Source organism: Pteropus alecto, unplaced genomic scaffold (assembly GCF_000325575.1).
Source record: "Pteropus alecto unplaced genomic scaffold, ASM32557v1 scaffold3, whole genome shotgun sequence".
NCBI lineage: Eukaryota > Metazoa > Chordata > Mammalia > Chiroptera > Pteropodidae > Pteropus > Pteropus alecto.
Window position 1 is genome coordinate 36465690 of NW_006442484.1, and position 20083 is coordinate 36485772.

Consider the following 20083-nt stretch of genomic DNA (forward strand, 5'->3'; position numbering starts at 1 on the left):
ATTGCAGTGCCTAGTGCTACACTGCTTGTGTTGTATTTAAAAACAGGGGAAAGAGGAGAGACTTGTTCATTAAAGATGCAGTATCCCTGGTTCACACAAATACATCTGGCAGGTTCAAAATCGAATGTCAACCAGAGGTCTTAGCAGAGTGTGAGCTTTAGTTCATGTGTTGGTTAGTCACAAGCATAGCTGGTTTTGAATTCTGAAATACTAATAGCTCCACATTTGCTAATGTGCTTCATATGAAAATCGGCAGGTGATTCAACAACTGAAGGCTTTGTCAAAAGAAAAAAGATTAAAACATTGAACTGTAAAATGGTCATGTATATCTCCGCATGTATGAAGAAAGAAGTAAACAGTTGCTTCTGAATGTAACATAGATGTTAGTTTTAAAGTTCGGATAGGTGGTTGTGAAATCAGCAAACACACAAACACACACACAAACACACGCACATTATATCTATAAGAACTTTAGTGGCCTTAATAATTCAACAAACTGTGTCCCTTTCACTTTGCAAAATACAGTTTCAGTGATCATGATCCCCAATTCTTGTTAAGAAACATGAGAATGGGATTATAGAAGTAGCTTTTTGCTTAGAGTTGGACACATTTTCAGAGAAAGAAATTCTAAATGCCTCTAAAATGTATTTTCCAACCCACAAATATATTTAAATTTACAAAGACCTATTTTAGGAATTAATTTGGACTTTCTTGGATGTAGTCTTTTGAAAAGTGCATAGCCAAGTACTATGCAACCTATGTAAATTGACCTTGCTATTTTATATAGCATAGCCTCTGGATAGCTTTTATCACTTGCCCAGATGGTGTTTGGCCTATGTATTTTAGTGGAATGGTTTATTTTCTCCTTGATAGGTTTCAAATGCACAAGAAAACATTATACCCGTCTATCCGCATTTGAGTAGAATACAAACTGACTAATAGATAAACATTCTGTGTGAAAGTAAATAGCCTTAAAGTATACTGCCTTCACATTCCATTGATCAGCTCAGTCAGCAAAGTTTTCCATATTGTCACTAATGTTCTAAATATTTTGGTGAGAAGCATGCCAGAAGTGTAGAGTATTTCCATTTGTGTCATATGTATGGTTATTATGAACTAACTCTTGAATTTCTATTGATCTTTCTGAAGTAGTTTCCTTCACTTCCTTTTTGTCCCTGTTGGAAATGTTATTGCAGTTGTGAAGAAGAGAATTAGGGGCTGTTATATGGACTGGCTCAAATCTCCTGGCCGGATGGCAAGGGATTTAGACCGGCTCATTACCTTACCTTCATTAGTAGCCTTCTCCAAATTCTTAGCAGTCTAAAAGAGGCCCAGAGTACAAAGCCTGATTACTCAGTTGTACTATTACTGATTGCACATTCACCACTGAGGCTGTGGTGCCCCACCCCCACCCAAGCTCCAAAAGGGATGGTCAGAAAAGAGCTCATTATTAGGCTAGTCCATAGAAGAGCTCATAACGCTGTCATGCAGAATCAAAGAATCACTGGAGAGCACTATCTACTCAAAGGTCAGCCTTATCTCCCCCAGCAGATCTTCATTTCTTCAGCATGCCCAATTTCCTAAGAGATCAAATCCTAGAATTTGTGAGGCTAAAGGAAATTCACACACGACTTCAGCTTCTGCCTAAATATAGGGATTTTTGACCACTCATGTCTCAAAGTAATTTTTAAGTCATTTAAAGATAAAAGCCAATGTGTATGACTTTATTTTCAGTTTTATAAATGAGTGTAAAACACAATAGTGCAGTCATATATTTGGCATTAACTCTTACTAGCCACAAAAAATGTGGATCAATATTGGATTTTCCAAAGTTGTCTAAATAAGACTGGGTTTGTCAAACTTGCCTGTTGCTTTCAAGTGAACACAGCATGTTGGAGGAAATGAAATGTAATGTCTAAAAGACAGAAAATAGGTCAGCACTGTGTAAAAGTAAACTTGTCAGTGAGATCAATATGAACCGACTAGTTAATGGGTGTATTAGAATTTCCTTACAACAAAGGGTATGCAGGGTAGAGCCAGAATATGATTGTAGCATTTATTCACTTGTGAAAAGCAGAGGATGTACTTAAATATTATTTTTTGTATCCTTAATGAAAGGCACTGCTTTTTTAATATGGAATATTTATATATAAGCACAGTTTTAATTCATAGAATATCATAGTAAATTAAATTCTGGTTCACTTGCTCAGTTTTCAGGAACATGAAAAATAAAAACGAGTAATGATCAAGCATCAAAATTTCAGAAATATCATGAAGTTCTCATTAGCTTTCTCTATGTTATGTTTCAGAGAATTTGACATTGTGGATGAAATCAGTAAAAATATTTGAAGAAAAAAAAACAATAACAGAAAGAACTTTCTTGGGGCTTCCCATTGCATTTATTTAAAATTTTAAAAAATGTACATCACTTTTTGAATACATAAAATGCCAGTGCTTTGCAACAGTTTTGTTACTGCATCTCTCAACTAAAAAAAAAAGAAAAAAGAAAAAAGAAAAAAAGAAAGAAGGAAAAAAAAATAACAGGAAAAATACATTCAAAAAGCCAGGTTGTTCTGCTTATGCACGGGCAGTGGCTTTGGAAAGCTACAGCCTACACTGTGTCTGTTCAGAGGCATTGCCGAGTATCAGTCAGCTATCAATGAAAAGTTGCACATAAAGCATTAAAGGATACAAAGAACAACTCGGTGGGGAGCAGTAGAAGAATGGAAAATTAAGAAAAATGCCACATATGCTATTGGAGTAGGGGCAGACTCAGGTAGAAGTAAGCAGGAAGACTAATATATTTGGAAACTGGATTTATGGGAAAAGATGGAAGAAAACAAAGTAACATGTTTGGCAAGCTGTCGCGCGCGTGTGTATGTGTCCACTTCCAATTTTCTACTTTACAAGAGAAATGTTAACAAAACTGAGGTAGAAATGAATGTGGGAGCACTACAGCCCAGAAGATTTCAAAATGAGAAGCAAAATTGCACTGACGAGAGGAGTCAAAAAGGAGAGGGGTGTAGATGTTCTCTGTGGGTATATTGGTTGGTTGTATTTTTGTGTTTATTTATTTAATTACTTGTTTGTCCTGGTTGCTATCTTCTGCATTCTATCAAACAGCATGGCAAGCCTGTAAATTAGATTAGTGAATAGAATGACACCATTCCCAGCAGTTTTAAGAGAGAATTTGCAAACCACCACCACCACTACCACCACCTATGCAATAAAACTCAGTCCTAGTGTTTAGGTACTGTGACTTTCAGGGTCCTAAACAGGTCTTGTGGTTGACTGTTCTAGACACTAACACAAACTGAATAAGTAGCTTTCCATTAACCAGTGTACCTTTTAAGAACATTTTCACTTCATTATCAAGGAGCAATGTACGAAGAACTCTTGCAGTTACTGACATAAAGAATTATTCTGCTCTGGTCAATACCCCATAATTAGTAAAAGAACCTTCAAAAAAATCCTTTCATTTCTACTTTAAATTGTAAATATTCAGTTGTATCACATGTCAGTATTTTTCTGGATACATTCAAAGTAATTTTCCTTGTTATTTTCCAATTTTTGAGGTAAACATACATTTTAATATAAAGTAACATTGAAGCCTATCCCATTACTCTCAGCAGTACATAGTGCTTTTAACACATTCCTTTGAGGTACTGTACAAATCACAATCGCTTTCCTGAGTTTTTGCAGACAAGAACATTAAAAGAAATGAACTGCAGAAATTAAGGTCCAGATTACCGTTACCCTGTTTTACCTGTTCTTAGCTTAATACTGCAGAACAGACAGGATTGAGGAATACTGTTGCTCTTAAAATGGCAAAAATCTGGTTTTCTGTCATAACACAACCGTTCATCTCTTTAGTCCAATAATGTTTGAAGTTAAAGCTCTTTATATTAGCACATGCCACCAATGTAATTGTGAGGCAAACAAAAAATAAAGCACCACTCCAGGCACTTGACAGCAACTAAATCTCAAGAACAGCAGAATGGAATCAACACACGAGGTTCATGTCCTTCTGAAGTCAACACACTTGCACCTTGCTCCTTGGTGAGTGCTGTCTAGCTTGAACCGAACTGAGCATCCACGGATGCTTTCTGTCATCTGGGGCTTTCAAATCAGAAGCTCTCATTTGATGCATTTTTCCTCCAAATCTACCCTGACTCTAAAGATTCAACTTAATCGTCGTCTTCCCCAGTATCCTTTGCAATTTGAACACTACTGAAAAGGGGCTCTATACCCTATGTAGCAGGTTTTATGTGTGTGTGCCAACATTCATTACACTTTTTTTAAAGAAGTTATCACTGACTGCAACCAAACATTTTGTTCCATTCAACATACATATCAAGCTCTTTTTGAGATATGCTAGGCTGAATCTTGCAGAAAGCATTTTCAAAGTCTTGATATGTAATGGGCCTCAACTGGCTGGGCATAATGGCTGAAAGGTCTGTGGCTGGCATGGCATGGAGGGGGCCCACCGCTGCTTCCTGACACAAATGGGCCACGTCTAGTCCAGAAAAGCCTTCTGTGCGCTGGACGAGCAGTGCAAACTCCTTGTCATTGAGACAGTAATTGTGCTGTGAGAGCAGTTGTACTATTATCTGGTGCCTCGCTGTGCTGTCAGGAAGTGGGATTAAAAGTCGTTTCATGAAGTACCTCCGAAGAGATTCATCTATTTCTTCTGGTTTACTGGTGGCACAAATTACTACAATTTGGTCCTCAGCCGATGTTAGTACAGTGTCCAGTTGCATCAGAAATTCGGTTCTCATCCGACTGACTGGGCTGTGTTCCTCACTCACTTGAGAGGAGAGAAGCATGTCAATGTCACTGACAAAAATCACCGAAGGCTGGCGACACCTGGCCACAAGAAAAGAGGCATGGATAATTTTCTCTGCTTCTCCTAACCACTTGGCAACTAGTCCAGAACCAGCAATTTTGAAAAATGTGGCCCCCAGCTGACTAGCTATGCATCTGCCCAATAATGTTTTGCCTGTTCCCCGAGGTCCAAATAAAAGGATGCTCCGAGGTAAGGCCGTCAGTCCACTGAATGCATCTGACCTCAACACTGGCCATAAAACCTCCTCTTTAATGACAGCCTTTACCAGGTCAAGACCAGCAATGTCGTTCCAGTCCACTGGTGGTCCTTGGGTGATAATCTCATTGGTTACCAGGTCAATGAGGTGTGTGTCAGTGTTCTTCAGTTGCTCGTCCACAGAGTGGTTGGATGAGGTAGCTGCACGGAGTCCAGGGCCTTGCATTGGGTGAGAGAGGAGCTGCCTGTGCTCATCCCCATGCTCACTCATTACTGGCGACGTGTACTTCCCAAAGGATTCGCTGGATCTTGATCCCAATGAATTTTTAGCAGTACTGTAGGAAGGAGGGGTCAGAGCCCTACTGGACTGGCTGCTGAATTTTCTTTGCTGTTCAGAGGACATTAGCTGCTTCGTTGGCTTAAATGCTAAGGATGATGTCTCAGCACTTCTGTCAAAGCCATTCCCCCGATTTGAGTTTGAAATGCTGTTGTCGGGCATTCTGTACATAGGACTCTGTGTAGATCTCTGTTGGCCATAGCTGTAATTTCCGTAACTGGAGTCCATATCTCCTTGCCCTGCCATATAGAAAGCTTTCCTTTTGAGAGAACTTGCCGAACTGTTTGTCAGGGCTGAGGGTGCAATAGGTGTCAAACTGTGACCCTGGTAGGTGTAGCCAGGAACAGTGGTGGGGGGCAGGGGTGTAGGAGCAGGAATTCCTGAAGGCAGGTATGCTGAAGGAGGAGGAGGTGCACCCCCAGGGCTGTACCCCGATCCCACAGCAGTCTGAGGAGGATAGCTAGCGGAGGGATAGCTGTAACTGGAGAGGTTAGAAGTCCCATTGTAGCCTGGGACCAGGGCTGGTGGCGGAGGAGGTGGTGGTGGTGGCTGTAGGAGCCCAGAGCTATGCAAAGGAGATGGATGAGGTGAAGGAAGTGCAGGTGCTGGTTGGCTACTGTAAGTCGAATGCAAATATGATCCGTTGTATCCTGGGGCGTATTCCTGAGATGAGAGCCCTGCATGAAGACTAGGTACAGTGTGGCTTCCACAGGTACTACTTGAATAACTAGGTTCTGTCAGGTTGCTGGCCACCCCAGGAGAGCTCCCTATACTTGCAGAGACATCTGCTGGAGGGAGGGCTGAACTGACGCCAGCTTTGCTGGCAGTGATAACATCCGGAACACAGTTCATGGGATAAACAGCTTCTGAATTCAAGGAAGGCTGCCAGGGTTCGCTTTCATTTTTCCGACCATTCACTAGTCCTGATGGTGCATCTGAGTAATTGCTGAGTACAGGTCGGTCCACAGGGCCTTCCAAAATGCCAGAATACTTCTCTGCATATTTTTTTAGTAGGTTGGATGCAGTCAGAGCAGATATGTCATCATTCGCCCAGGCATACTGATAGGTGCGCTGCAAATGACCTCTATAGGCTTCAACTTTGTGGGCAGGAGACCGAGTGGTTGAGGTGATGTCAAAGTGCTGTTCTGGCCACTGGGCATGCTCCGGCGTCCACTGCATCTTCAAGCCTAAGGATTTTGGGGGAAAAATGTTAAATTACTTAAATACTTATCAAAACTGTTAAAGTTTTTTCCCTCCAACTTCTTTTGTTACCTATTATTTTCCACTAATAATATAAACATTATAAAGGATTTGCCCAGCTTATACCTATTATGATCTCTATCATATGCATACTATGAAATGGACTGAAAATCAACCCTGTATAAAAACTGAATTTAAATGAAAACTCTGTAGAAGACCTAATTTTTTTTTTATTTTTAAGTAATAAGCAAATCTATTTCTGTTAAGCCTATCAAATATTTTGCTACACACACAGAAAAACACATATATATATGTACACACACATTTCTGTCAAGTTAGAATCCAATCACTGGTTCTTACATTGAAATATGCATACATTTTAAATATCTAAGTTATAATATTAGCATGTGTAATATCTAGCTATTCTGTCTCTCCACATCACAGTTTCTGTTTTCTATTTTAACCAATATAAAAATGAGACACAGCTGACAGATCACATCTAGGATACCTCTCTTATTTGGTACTGAACACCTAGTTAGCACAGTATAATGCTCCCTGCACAGAACAATATGACACAGACATAGCAGGTCATTCCATAATCCAACTCTCATCTAAAGTGGTCCACGACAGTTTCAAATCTGCTTCGTGGAGTGCAGCAAAGCAATCTCCCAGGCAGCGCTCCATCGCTTTCATCGCACAAAGCCTACAACTCGGTATGAATTACAACTGGCTCCTTTCTGCCTCTCAGTTCTGTTGTTGAGTCTGAAAAAAAAACAAGCATCACTTGTCTGTCGGTCTTCTAGCTAGCATTCTCGTTCCTTATGATCCTTCTCTCTGCCTTATAGCCTCTGAATTTCTAAGAGGTGAGGATATACACACACAAACACATACACGAGGTAAGAATATATATATATATACACACACACACACACACACACACACACACACACACACACACACACATACATATGCCAGATACTTCTCATATTATATATAATGTGAGTATTATATATAAGGAGAAAACAGAGGTGAAAGGGAAGAATAGAGAGAGAATGAGAGAATAAGAAGAGGAGAATCTGGATTCTAACTCTACATTTCTGTGTGGCAGAAACTGGACAGGTACTAGATAATGAGATACTATGGGTATTTCTGTCATCTGCTAGGTTACTAACTGAAGCAAGGTGACTAACAAACTATAAAATAAGATGAGAAAATGAGAAAATACTAAGGAGTTAAAATCATTTAAATTTTATAGTTTAAAGAGACCTTTGAAATTACCTCATTTCACAGATTAGAGAACCAGTACCCAAAAGAATTTATAATGTACCATCAAGGACTCACATGTAGTTAGTTACAGAAAGAAGAGCACTGGAACCCTGTTCTATTTCCCAATGCTGGCTCATCCCGTTATAATCTCTGCTGGTTTCGAACGCTTCCTATTTTGGTACAGCTATATTAAGCAGGCCTCCTCAATCTCCTTTGTATTACCCAAAGTGAATTTTGCAAACTGTCTTGTGTCCTCTGGCAGAGACTTCTTGATAAGGAGGAGGCCTGGTCTAAATGGAGCATCTGTGGCATCAGCTCCCTTCTGAATTACCCAGTCTATTTTGACAGCTCCTACCCCCTTCTGCTTTCCTCCTTCAAACCCTTTAGCTCTTCATTGCCTGGCTCTGGCTTCTGACATGGCCAGCTTTGACTTACTGAGCTAAACTGAACATAGCACAGAGTTTGGTAACAGAATGGCATGTTGATTCCCTTCTGACTCCGTCTTTCTTGTTTGCAAAACCACTGCACCAGACACTGGAAGTTAATTAGCAGGATGATGCTGTGCTAATTGTGTTAATTTACAAGGTTTTAGTCAAAGAGAATCATGCCAGGGCTGGCACTGCTGTCATGCTTCCGACTTAATGATTAAGAAATACTGAAAACAAGGTGGGAAGGATTGCAGTAATTACACAATAAATGAATAAAGCAACAGGATTCATTTGCAAATATATTTTACTGCAGTTGTACTCATTTGCATTTGGATTTTTAAAAAGGATCCATGTAGATATTCATTTGCAAATCACCATCTCAGTTAAATTAAGTCTGAAAGCTGCACAGCATAACTTAATCAAGCTTTGCATACATGTATATATATATACACACACATATATATATTTTTAGTAAAAATACTAGACTTTGCTTCTCTTGTACATGCAACAGATTCTTCAGTTTCCCTCACTCCTAAATCTTCATGTTCCTCTTTTTAAACTCTTGTCTTTTAAAACCAATCTCATCAAATTGGAAAAAAATTTGTAAAACTGGATGAAGGGAAGCTTTCATCATTTTACTCAGACAAACTCTAGGTGTTTCATCATTTTACTCAGACAAACTCTAGGAAGAACTAAAGTGATATTCTTAATTGTTTCTGCTTTCTTAGTCATTATTTTTTAAGGGAGAGGAAAACACACTGCAAAATGGGGGAAATGATCGAAACCACACTTAAAGGGGAAAAGATGCAATTTTAATGAAGCAGCATTTCAGGAATCATACTTTCATTAAATTCAACTGGAAATTATTAAGAGCAAATCACCAGGAACCAATCGCAAGTAATCAGTATCTAAATTCTTCTAGTGTCATGGGATTTACTTCAAGCCTTATAAAAAGGAGAGAATATTAATGTGACTATAATGTAGAACTGTCTAGAAGACCTACAAATTTATTAGACTGCAAATTATTTCCAGGGATTTTCTATTAGGATTTTTTTCTTTAAAAGCTTATCAAAATAGAGTTGAGAAAATAAGAGCACACATATTATGAGTTAGACTTTGATTAGATCGATACAGAAGAAATATTTGAATAAGCGTCTTGAAACAAAGTTTCAGAAAATAATTTAGGTGTCATAAGCAACGTAATTGCCTATACAACAAATGCAACACAACACAACACACACATTAAAGGGCATGACTTCTCAGCTGAGCTAAGCCATAGTTGGTATTAACACACATACATGACAAAACTGATTTTTTAAATGCCCATTGAAAAAACTGCTTTAGAATTGGAATAATTTTTTAAAAATGGGCAACCTTCCACCTGTATTGGCTTAATTGCTTTTTTCTTGTAAATTAATCATTTATAAAAATATGCAAAAATGATTTTAGTAAGTTATAATCACTATAAAAGACAGGAATATAAAGTTTAAATAAAGTAGGTTGGATATTTTCACTGGGTATTTCTGCATAGTTTGACTCTAGCAAAACTAATTAAATTTTGTAAGATTTCTATTTCATCTGAAATTAAACAAAGATCCTGTCTATCAAAATTATTTATTTGGAACAATTACTGGATATACCATTGCCTATTGAGTCTTATGCTATTTTTGGATGTGCTTCCCAAGATAATTGAAAGTTTATTTATTGATGCATACTAAATAACAATAATCTTAGTGGGGCTGCAAAAGGCAAGATTGAACTTTGATTAAATAAACTTAAGGGAACAGAATTATTCACATACTCTGAAACACAAGTACTTGTTCAGTGCTTTAAAATCATTAACATATTTGAAAATGTAAGTTAATAGTTTACCATAAGCTAGTTCTTCATATTATTAGGAGCTGAAGAAGCTAGTATTCAGGAGATTGTCCTGGCCTTGAGAGCAAAAAGAGCATTTTCATCAGTTTCTTAAAGTTTAATACTAATTGAAAATAGAACCAAACTTATTTTTGTTGTTGTTATTGTTCTATTTATTGGTGGTGATGTTTCTGATGTGAAATGTATGAAAAACATAGAGCCAAATGTTTTACGAACAAAAAATCATGCTTCCTTTGATTATATTGCTATTATCTGTGAGTAAGAAGCAGCACATGTGTGTCACTTAACCTGGCACCTGAATAATAAGATGGGTTTTAAAAACAGCTTTCAGATGGTTTCTTTTTGGAACACGAAGAGAAAAACCTCAGAAACAATAGTATCTTAACATTATTAGAAATGTGACTCTAGACAATAACTCCTACTGCTGTTTAGAAAAAAGTTTAAATAGGTACAATAAAAATTAAAAAAAAAAAAAACAGTAGAAAGATAGTTTTTAAAGATAATTGAAGAACTGCTCCAAAAGATCAATTTTTATTTTTGAAAGGATTAGAAAATTCTTAGTACAACTGGCAAATTTCACAGTGCAATGTGTTTGTTTTCAAAATGTTTAATTTAATAGAAAATTACTTTTAAGACACTTTAACATGTTACACAAGAATGACAGATTCTATAGTAAAAAGCTTGAGCATTTTGTTATTTTATTGTTATAGGATGAATTTATGTATGTATAAATGAATAAGTCTCTATTTCCCAGAAAACTGGGCAGTTGGATAACATTTTCCATTGTTACCCTTACTGACTATTTCATAACTTAGGTTTAATTACTAAAAGTTGCTGCCTCATTGCTTTACTTCCTCCATTTTGGTCTTTATTTTGAAATGAAACAACTGTGGTATCCTTAAAAGTTCTGTCATAGCTTCAAAATGATAAACTCTTGTATAGAAAAATGAAGGACATAAAAACAACTTTCAGAATGGGAGGAAATTGGAAATCAAAGACTAAGCTTTCTAGAATCTATTTTTAGCACACATTCCTGGAAATATTAATCTAAGGCACTCACTATCCTTCCCCCACCCCTACCAGACATATGCTATTCAGTAGCTCATCGGGTCTAAAAAAGCTGTTCTCTTCTACAGGCTTCCCATGGGGTAATCCTGGCTGCTAGGGACTTTGTCTCCATTTATGAGTTTTCTCAGACTTCCTAAGGGAAGGAACCTGAGGCAAACACCTGCAGGCATGGTGGGCTTTCTTGCTCTAGGATAGCTGCACAGTGCCCACATGGGCCTGCACGACATCACTACACATACTATTACATTCCTTTGGGCTATTGTACTTCTGAACATTTCTTACTACTTTTTAAAATATATTTTTAAAAAATCTAATACCATCTTTACCAAGGTTTCTTTCCAGAAAACAGTTACTCCTGGGGTGAATATAACAAAGCAATTGTAGTTTCCAGCCCTTCAGCCTAATAAAGTAATAGATTCATCATCCCCTAGGTAGGAAATGGAAGAACACATAGAGCACTCAATATTTCAAATGAAGAGTAGCAAATTCACTGATTGAAAATATGGTTTTATGTAGTGAAGAGTCTTCTGAGAGAGGGCCTACACACTTCTTGTTACTGAAAACTAGCCCTATGTAATATCTACCTATGATTATTCTTCAAGGGAAGTGGTGACCAAATGAAATGTCTGAGCAGACTACGCAGCATTCTCCTTTTTGTGTAACCAGCCTCATAAGCCAACAGATGAACACAGCAGTATCTAGTATTGCTTGAACTAGCCCATTGGACCTGAAATCTTCTGCAGTCCATTTCCTGGTAATTCCTAGCCTGAAATTGTCATGTTATATCTAAAAGTAATAGCAGGGGAAAGTGGGGGGAAGAAGCACAGAAATGACATATCCAATTTAATCTAGTTAATTTGGTTCCATCTTCAGAACACCAAAATTAGAAGTCTTTTATAAGATGAATATGATATATGGACCGTTAATTTAGTCAACAAACTGAGGGCCCACTATGTATGAAGCTTTGTGATTCAATGCTAAGAAGTTAAATCAAGGGAATCTGTTTTTGTTGACCAGGCAATAAGACTTTTCCAGTGTCTGTCTTCTTTATAATTTAATATTCTAAATTCTCTAAAATTAGACTCTTTGATTTTAGAGATTAAGGGAAATTTAAAGTGACGTGGTCCCTAAGACAGCCTCAATTACAGTTCGGTACTTCACTTAATATGGTGTACTCTGGCCTTGAATACTACTTTGTTTTATTTGGGGTCATTGCTAGATTATTGCAATAGAAAGAAACTAGAGAAAACAAAGTTCCAATATGAGAGTGAATATACCAAGCTTGTGAATCAGGCCACTATATTTGCTTATGCCATCACTTATTTGTTCTAATTTTGGCGAAGTCACTTAAGCACATACTCACTGTTTTCAGCTATGAAATGTAGACAATAATGGTATAATACACATTACTGGATTGTTATTAAGATTACCTAAAGTAGTAATATTTGTGAAAATATTTTGCAACTGTGAACAGCTATACAAATACCTTTTGTTATTTCTTCATTTTGAAAAAAGCCAGAGGTGCATTAAATACAAAACAAAACTGACTAGACAGAAAAAAGTAAAATTACTCCTAGAATTTATAAATCACTTTTTCTTCAACCTCAGGACAGCTACTAAAAAGGAAATTTTCCAGTGGGAATGTTGGTTAAAGAAAGGTATAGAAATTCTTCCATAGTCAGCAAAGCACAGAACATGATCTCCTTAATCAAAAAGGAGTCAAAAATTCAAAATGTTTTCATAGTATTTTATTTTTAATGTTATCTGTGACTCAACACTGTAGAGAACACAAGCAAGAAACAAATTCTTAGAGGTTTAAAACCAGTTAAGAATGATCTCAAAATCGCAGTTTCAAAATAAGCTATTCTAATTATATAGCAATGCTGTCAAATGATTTTTCTCTTTAAATCACACTTTCACACCTCAGGACTCCAAATTATAATACATTTTGCAGCATATTACTCCCTCCTCCCATTCCACTTTATTTGCATAAAGCAATCCTTTTTAACAATCATGAAGGCATTTCTAGCTAAATGGTCCTTAGTAAATATAGTTCAAATGCCTTACAGAAAAACTGCCACCTGACAGACAGCCTGAGGGCAGCGTACAGCCTGCAACCATGTTTTGTTTGGCCAGCATGGAATTTTAAAATCAGTCAACTTTATATAAAATAATCTGTATTTCCATATTTCCCATTTTTTGAGACAAGCTAACTGTTCTTGCAACACTAGACCTCATTCTTGCTTGGCAACAGTTGGCGGAATCTGAAGACCCGTTGCCTCCTTTGTACATGGCATGCCTTCTCCAGTTTGTCACGGTGCCCCTACTCCCTATGGCAACATCAGGTATTTTATGGTATTTACCAGTCACATGAGCAATTCAGTTTATGACTTCACTGTGAAGCTTCAAGCTCCAGTTTTTTCATTTAACTACATTTTCTTAAAAATTAAGTACAGTGCTCTAAAATAAAATTTTTAAAATCCATTTAAAAGAAAAATTTTCCAAATACTATTTACTATACACATTCCTGCACAAGGAAAATATTTTTTTTTCTTGTTGACTTAGTGTCAGTACAACAGAGTAGAATGACGAATAATTATTTCTTTAAAAAACTGGTTTTCAGATTGCTGTTATTTGGTATTTCCCCCTTTGCTCTGATTTGTCAGATACTTTTTCTAGCTATTTTCTACATGTCAATCCCTACCATCCCTAATATCCTCCTTTGAATCTGCCAGTTTCTGATACCACAAACCAAAGCTTCATTTAATAGAAAAGCAGCCCCTATTAATCAATCATAAGCTTTAGCACAATTTTTGAGAGATTGTTTAAGTTATTCCAAAGTTAAACTTTTCGTGTCTTATAGAAAGCTGTTATGTGGATTGTATCTCGATAAACAACTGATATTGTTCTTTATGTCATCATTTTGGGTTTAGGCAGAGCCTGTATTCAATGTTACAGGCACCATAACTTGGACTAGAATGGTATATAACCTGTCCTTCAATTAAATTTGTGAGAAGCTTATGATCTGAATCAGTTTCCCTAAAAGGCATTACATTTTATTCACAGCAACAAAATATTTATTTATCAGAATATGACAATAATGTTTCATCCTGAGGATGAAACTTGCTATGTATGAGTCTGATAGGTCATCATTTTTAACATGAAAGACAGATATTAGATATTAGAGGATGGCTTGCCTTTATGATTATGAATGTATAAGCACTATGCAAAACAAATTACACTGATAAAAGAAATGTTGCTTTTAGTCCACTAAACTTGTATTCAAAATATGGTCAGGATAGACAGTCTATCATTTAAAGAAACCCAGGAAATCATAATCATAATTCAAATACTTATTTTTTCCTTTGAGGGTCTTAAAATTTCCAATACTTTAAGTATTCAAGTGAACATATAATCATGCTCACATAAAATCCCTATGTTTAAAAATTATAACTTAGATTTATGTTTCTTTTTTTGCAGATGGTAGGTTTTACAAAAGTTTATTTATAAAAAAATTGGCTAATAAGCTAAATCAAGTAAAAGCAATGTCTAAAAGTCTGTGTATATCTTAATATAATTAATTCAAAAGAATACACAACTATGCATATCCATGCAATTTAAAATATACAAATGATCATAATCTTAGTGTTTAGTGCCAGGTGTCATCAACTAACTATTGCAACTGAAAGAGTTTGAGAGTTAGTAGTTAAGAGGACTGATTTTCCCATGTTAAGTCAAATGTTATTTTGTTTATTCTACCTATGAGAATGATTTTAGACAATTTATAATCAATTTTAAATAGTGCTTTGTAATTAACCTTGAAAGTTGCTACTTTATGGCCTTTCATTTCACATGCAGTCTCTTCCCTTTTTTCATGTATGTTTTTAATCCATTAAGGCCATCTATCCCTCTCCCAAGTTCTTTTTGTCATACAAAGATCATCAGGACATACCACATATGTCTATTGGGACTGCCACTGCTAATGAATATGTATGTTCTGTGTCACAACAGAGCACTCCCCACGTTCTGCAGTATCAACCCTCTTATGTGTGTAAATAACAGGTGAGCTGTAGCGTGCAGGGATAAATGGGGTTAACGCAACCTGAAAGCCCCATGCTAGATTCACAGTATCCTGCCTGCATGATTGATCCAGAAAGAGAAATCTAAATGCCAAAACTATTGTGCATTTTCTGTGTTTTGAATCTTTATTTTAAAAAATTACTCTCTTGAGATAACATTACCATCATCCTAAAAACCTGAGGTTATTCCAATTGGTTCTCAAGATACTATCATACCATATAAAATAAATTTGTACTTTTAATTAACACAAACCAGGTATAGGTATGATACCAACTTTGAATTATGACATGGCTAGTTAATTTCCTTGGAAACAAACCTAAAATGTTATGTTAATCATTATGTATACATGTAGCTATTTGTAAATAGTTATTTGTGTGTGTATTCTCTTTCAAGTATATAAATGCAAAGATCAATTTAGTTATATTTAAACTGAACTATATTCAATTTTGCCCAACACATCATGCTGACATGGGTCAATAAACAAATTCAGACTCTCCCAAGCCCCATGACCTTGTGTAAGATGGAATTTGCATTCATCCTTTTTTCTGTGCTCCTCTGGAACCTTAATCTAAAAAGACAGTTTACATAAAACAAAATAGATAATTAAGGCTGCTTATTTAAAAATGAAGACTCTTTCATATAAATTAGACAAAGGAGTAAGATCGTTATTTACATATAAGTATACAACTCTTCAACCATTCTCCTTAAGAACTAAGGTGGCTCTAAAGTGTGCAAAGCCCAGACAAAATTTGTTTAGGTTACTTATAATTTTTCTCTTTTTGGCAATTCATGCATTAATTTTTAATGCAATAGCAAAATAGTGTCTTGGACTTTGATAACAATATTCTGTAGTCAGGACTGGGTGACATAGTGCATTAATTCAGTGTCCTTCACTCCTGGGACCTGTGTATAATTTAGTCCAGCCTGAAGAAAATAACTTTGATCTGAAGGCAGTAGCAAAAGCTACATATGAAATGAGTTTTGGTAGGTTTAGTGTTGTTTCTTCCATATAAGACGACATATGAAGATAAACTGCTTTAGAATACAATCAACACAGTCCAGGATTAAAGGTGAAGAGCTCTTAGTAACAGCAAGTTTCCTCACTTCTCCATACTCTCCCCACCTGGCCCCATTCTATGGTCTGGTGAAAAAAGCCTCAGCATCACCTGTAATTGGGATGCTCTAATTTCCAGATAAACAGAATACTGTTCAAGTGCAGTGTGAATGACAGTCCAGTCATTAGCGCTGTTGGTTCTTCCATTTGTAAAAACAAAGAATGCTCCATGAGACAAAAGCAGAAGATATCAGCGTTCTCAAAGAAAGTGGCATTTCCTGTCCTAGAGGGGGTGCCCAACAACCTAAATCTTGGAGAAATGCTAACAGGAAAGACCACAAGTCAAGAAATTGTTTCTTCAAATTCCATCTTGACTGCATTCTCTATGAAAATAAGTTTATCTTCATATGTCGTCTTATATGGAGTTTCTTCAAATTCCATCTTGACTGCATTCTCTATGAAAATATTTAACAGTAGATTTCATCTACTGTTATGATAGACAATGCCATTATGTTAAAAAATATGTTTAGTCTTTGGCTGATTTGAGTAAAATGGTTGATCCAGTGGCACTAACCACATGAGATACACATTACCCCTTCTTGTCATTCTACAATTAATTTCAATTTAATTCTCTTTCATTGTAAATAAACATGGCTTCATTTATCTCTAATGTAGAAGTTAAAAATAAAATTGCTCTTAATACTGTCAACAGAGTTAAAAGCTACACAGATGATACTTGTATATGGTTTACACTATTCTACAATTTTATACTTAATGAAAATCATGAATGATTTTATTGGCCTCTTTAGTTATGGATAAGCTCTGGTATTTCTTAATAATTTTAAGGAAAAAGGAGATTTTCCCAAATTTTTTAAATTAGAAGATAATTTGAAAGAAATTTAATTCTAAATTTGCTATTTTTAGTTGCTTATTTTAAAAGAGTAATAAGTAAGTCATATTTTCCTGTTACTTCTTATGATTGTGTGCATCCTATTTACACAAAGTCTCTAAAAACAGGAAAACCAGAACCCTGCAGTTAATACATATAGGCTACACAGTAAAATCAAATATAGGTGCCTGTATGTGTATATGTGTTATGTCTGTGAGTTGCAGAGAGGATATAGAAAAAAAATGAGGAAAAAATGACAGAGAAGGAGAAAAAGGTTTTTAAAATTACTTTTATCCTAAAAATGATCTGCTGTACTAGCTTTAGTATTAATAATCTCAAAAGGTACACATCATATTTTTTCAAAAGTAAGCATTAAGATTTTCTTGAGCTGTATTTTTATTACTTGTGCCTCAAACCAAGTCATATACCTCAAAAAGGTTCTATACTTATAAAATATAAAGTCTTATTTATGATCTCAAAAATATACTATGAACACTCATTTCCTTAATTGAGTACTCATTTGTGAGGAGGTCTGGGTTACGTGTGTAAAGTTTTCTTCAAAAAGGATATTAATACAATTTTAAGTATTAACACGTTTTTTTCAATTGCATACAAAAAGAAAAATACTTATTAGAATCATTTGAGATGTAATGTTTTAAAAAATCCTTGAAAAGCAAATAATTAAAGCATATAACTGGGTTACTTAAGAAAGCACTCCCATTGTTAATTCAGAATTTTTTTGTTTTCTATACAGGTTTTTTTTTTTTTTAAACAGAATAGAGAATTTATAGAATGATGAATTACAGGTCTAAAAGTACATTCCTACTCACTGAACTGACATACCTAGTACTGGTCTCCTTTTAAGTAAATCTTTTGAAAGCATCCAGATGCCTACAAGAGCATTCGTTTATACTTGACTTTCAGTCTTAAGGCTATTACATGACCACTTAGTGAACTTGTGAAGTTTTGCAGGTGAGAATGTTTTATTATACCCTCCTTTTTTTTTTCAATGCTTCTACATCCAGACATTGTTTTCATTTATTACCTTAGAAATTATTTTATCCAGTTCAGTGTCAAATGATATTATACTGTTAAAGGAATCTATTCAGAAAATATAGTACAAAATAGTGGATTGCATCCCTGGCCACAGCTCCCACAAGCATTAAAATGTTACTAGAGTACCCGAATGACAGCAATGACAGCTTAATCACTTAAAGGCTTTTTACATTAACAATTTTTTTTTCTTTCAATTTGAGCAGTAAAATTCAGGCATGATTTAATAGGAGGTTAGCTGTTAACTGTAGCTAAATAACACTTTTTAAAATATCAAAATCAAATTTAGTGTCTAACGAACATTCCTTTATACTTCCTGAAATATTAGTGAATGTGCATAAAGCTTGGTTTCTTTCCCTCCCAATATGTTTGTAAAAATCAGACTGATAATTAGCATACATAATCCAACAGCTTCCTGTATTGTTAAAAGCAGAAGATCCATGGATAAAACATAATTGAAAGGTAAGCCTATTAATCTGGAGAATAACCTCCACAAACCAAATAGGCATGAATCATTTTAAATCTCCACCTCATTTATGGCTTTATATCCCTAAAGAAAAAAAAAAAGCAGAGAGAAACTAAAGGTGACCTTATTTAGACATATTAGTCAAGGCAGCCTTTGCTGTTTTTAAGCAAACATGATTGTGACTCCACTTTGTCCATCCAGTTTTCCAGTGTGTAAATTGGATGATGACTTGAACAATTCTCTCTTCATTAGTGAACTGTGGAAAGGAAATACAGAGGTGGCTTTTTATTTTTTAAACTCTGCAGTGTCTTGTAGCCAGATTCCAAAGCATCAAGGAAAAAAAAAATCTATCTATCTATCTATCTATCTATCTATCTATCTATCTATCTATCTACACACATATAGATAGATAGATAGATAGATAGATAGATAGATTTTTTTTTGCTAGACAAGCTGTTGTAATTGAAATGAAGTCTAATCAGACTCATTACTGTTTTCAGCAATTTGCTCTACCAAAGATGCTTATTAGGTAACTGTGTTTAATAAACCACTCTTTAGAAAAATACCAGTAATGAGTTCTTAACAGCCAATCTTTAGCATGAATGTAATGTGAAAAGTGTTCCTAGCACTGAATAGATTTTCACATTTAGTAGTGTCATAATTAAGCTCCATGAATTAGTTGCTGTGATGTTAGATTTATTACAATAATCTTATTTTTTCCCTATTTTAAATATACTTGGAAATACAATCATCTTTTATTAGAGTTAGATTATATTCACTGCACAGCAAATTTTAGCATAGTGCCAAGCTGGTCAAAAGGTTTTTAAATGGAGCATTTGTTAACAAATGATAAGCAAGGATTTTATAACTGATAATTGATGCTATAGCTATCAAGTCTGTCCTCATCAGCATCTCCACACTTCAGAAAAAAGTATTCCTGTCATTTCATTACATATGAAAACTTACCCAAGATATAAATATATTGTGATAATTAAGAGGAAAAATGGCATTTCTTTCACTAAGTTAAAACATGGAAAAAATGGACATTCTGAAAGGAATAGTTGAAGAAATGTTGGCCTTTCAAAATAGCATCTATAAATATCATTTATATTGTTTTGTTATTGTTCTTAAAAACATGAATACCATTTTCCTCCTCAATTCTTCCTTTTTGTAGCACTATTTACTAAGATCTTAACGTTAAAGGCCAGTATTGCCAATACATATTATTTATATGCACTAAGGGTGGTCATAAGATTTAGCTGGGCTTCTTATTGATAAGAGGATAAACATATTTCATACCTCTAAGGACAGGACTCATTTCCA

General features: G+C 35.4%; 1 protein-coding gene across 3 annotated transcripts in view; it reads right to left on the bottom strand.

Moving 5' to 3' along the window:
• FIGN (fidgetin, microtubule severing factor) overlaps positions 1 to 20083 on the bottom strand; it is a 119018-nt gene that overhangs the window by 2462 nt on the left and 96473 nt on the right. For 2 of the 3 annotated variants that reach the window (XM_006921131.3, XM_015596766.2), the window contains one exon: positions 1 to 6565. This exon is cut by the window's left edge and continues 2462 nt beyond it. In XM_006921131.3, the coding sequence (XP_006921193.1) occupies positions 4311 to 6557 (2247 nt within the window). In that variant the 5' untranslated portion in view covers positions 6558 to 6565 and the 3' untranslated portion in view covers positions 1 to 4310. Of the gene's footprint in view, positions 6566 to 18883; positions 19017 to 20083 lie in introns of all 3 variants that reach the window. The other variant, XM_025039453.1, reaches the window with a different exon arrangement.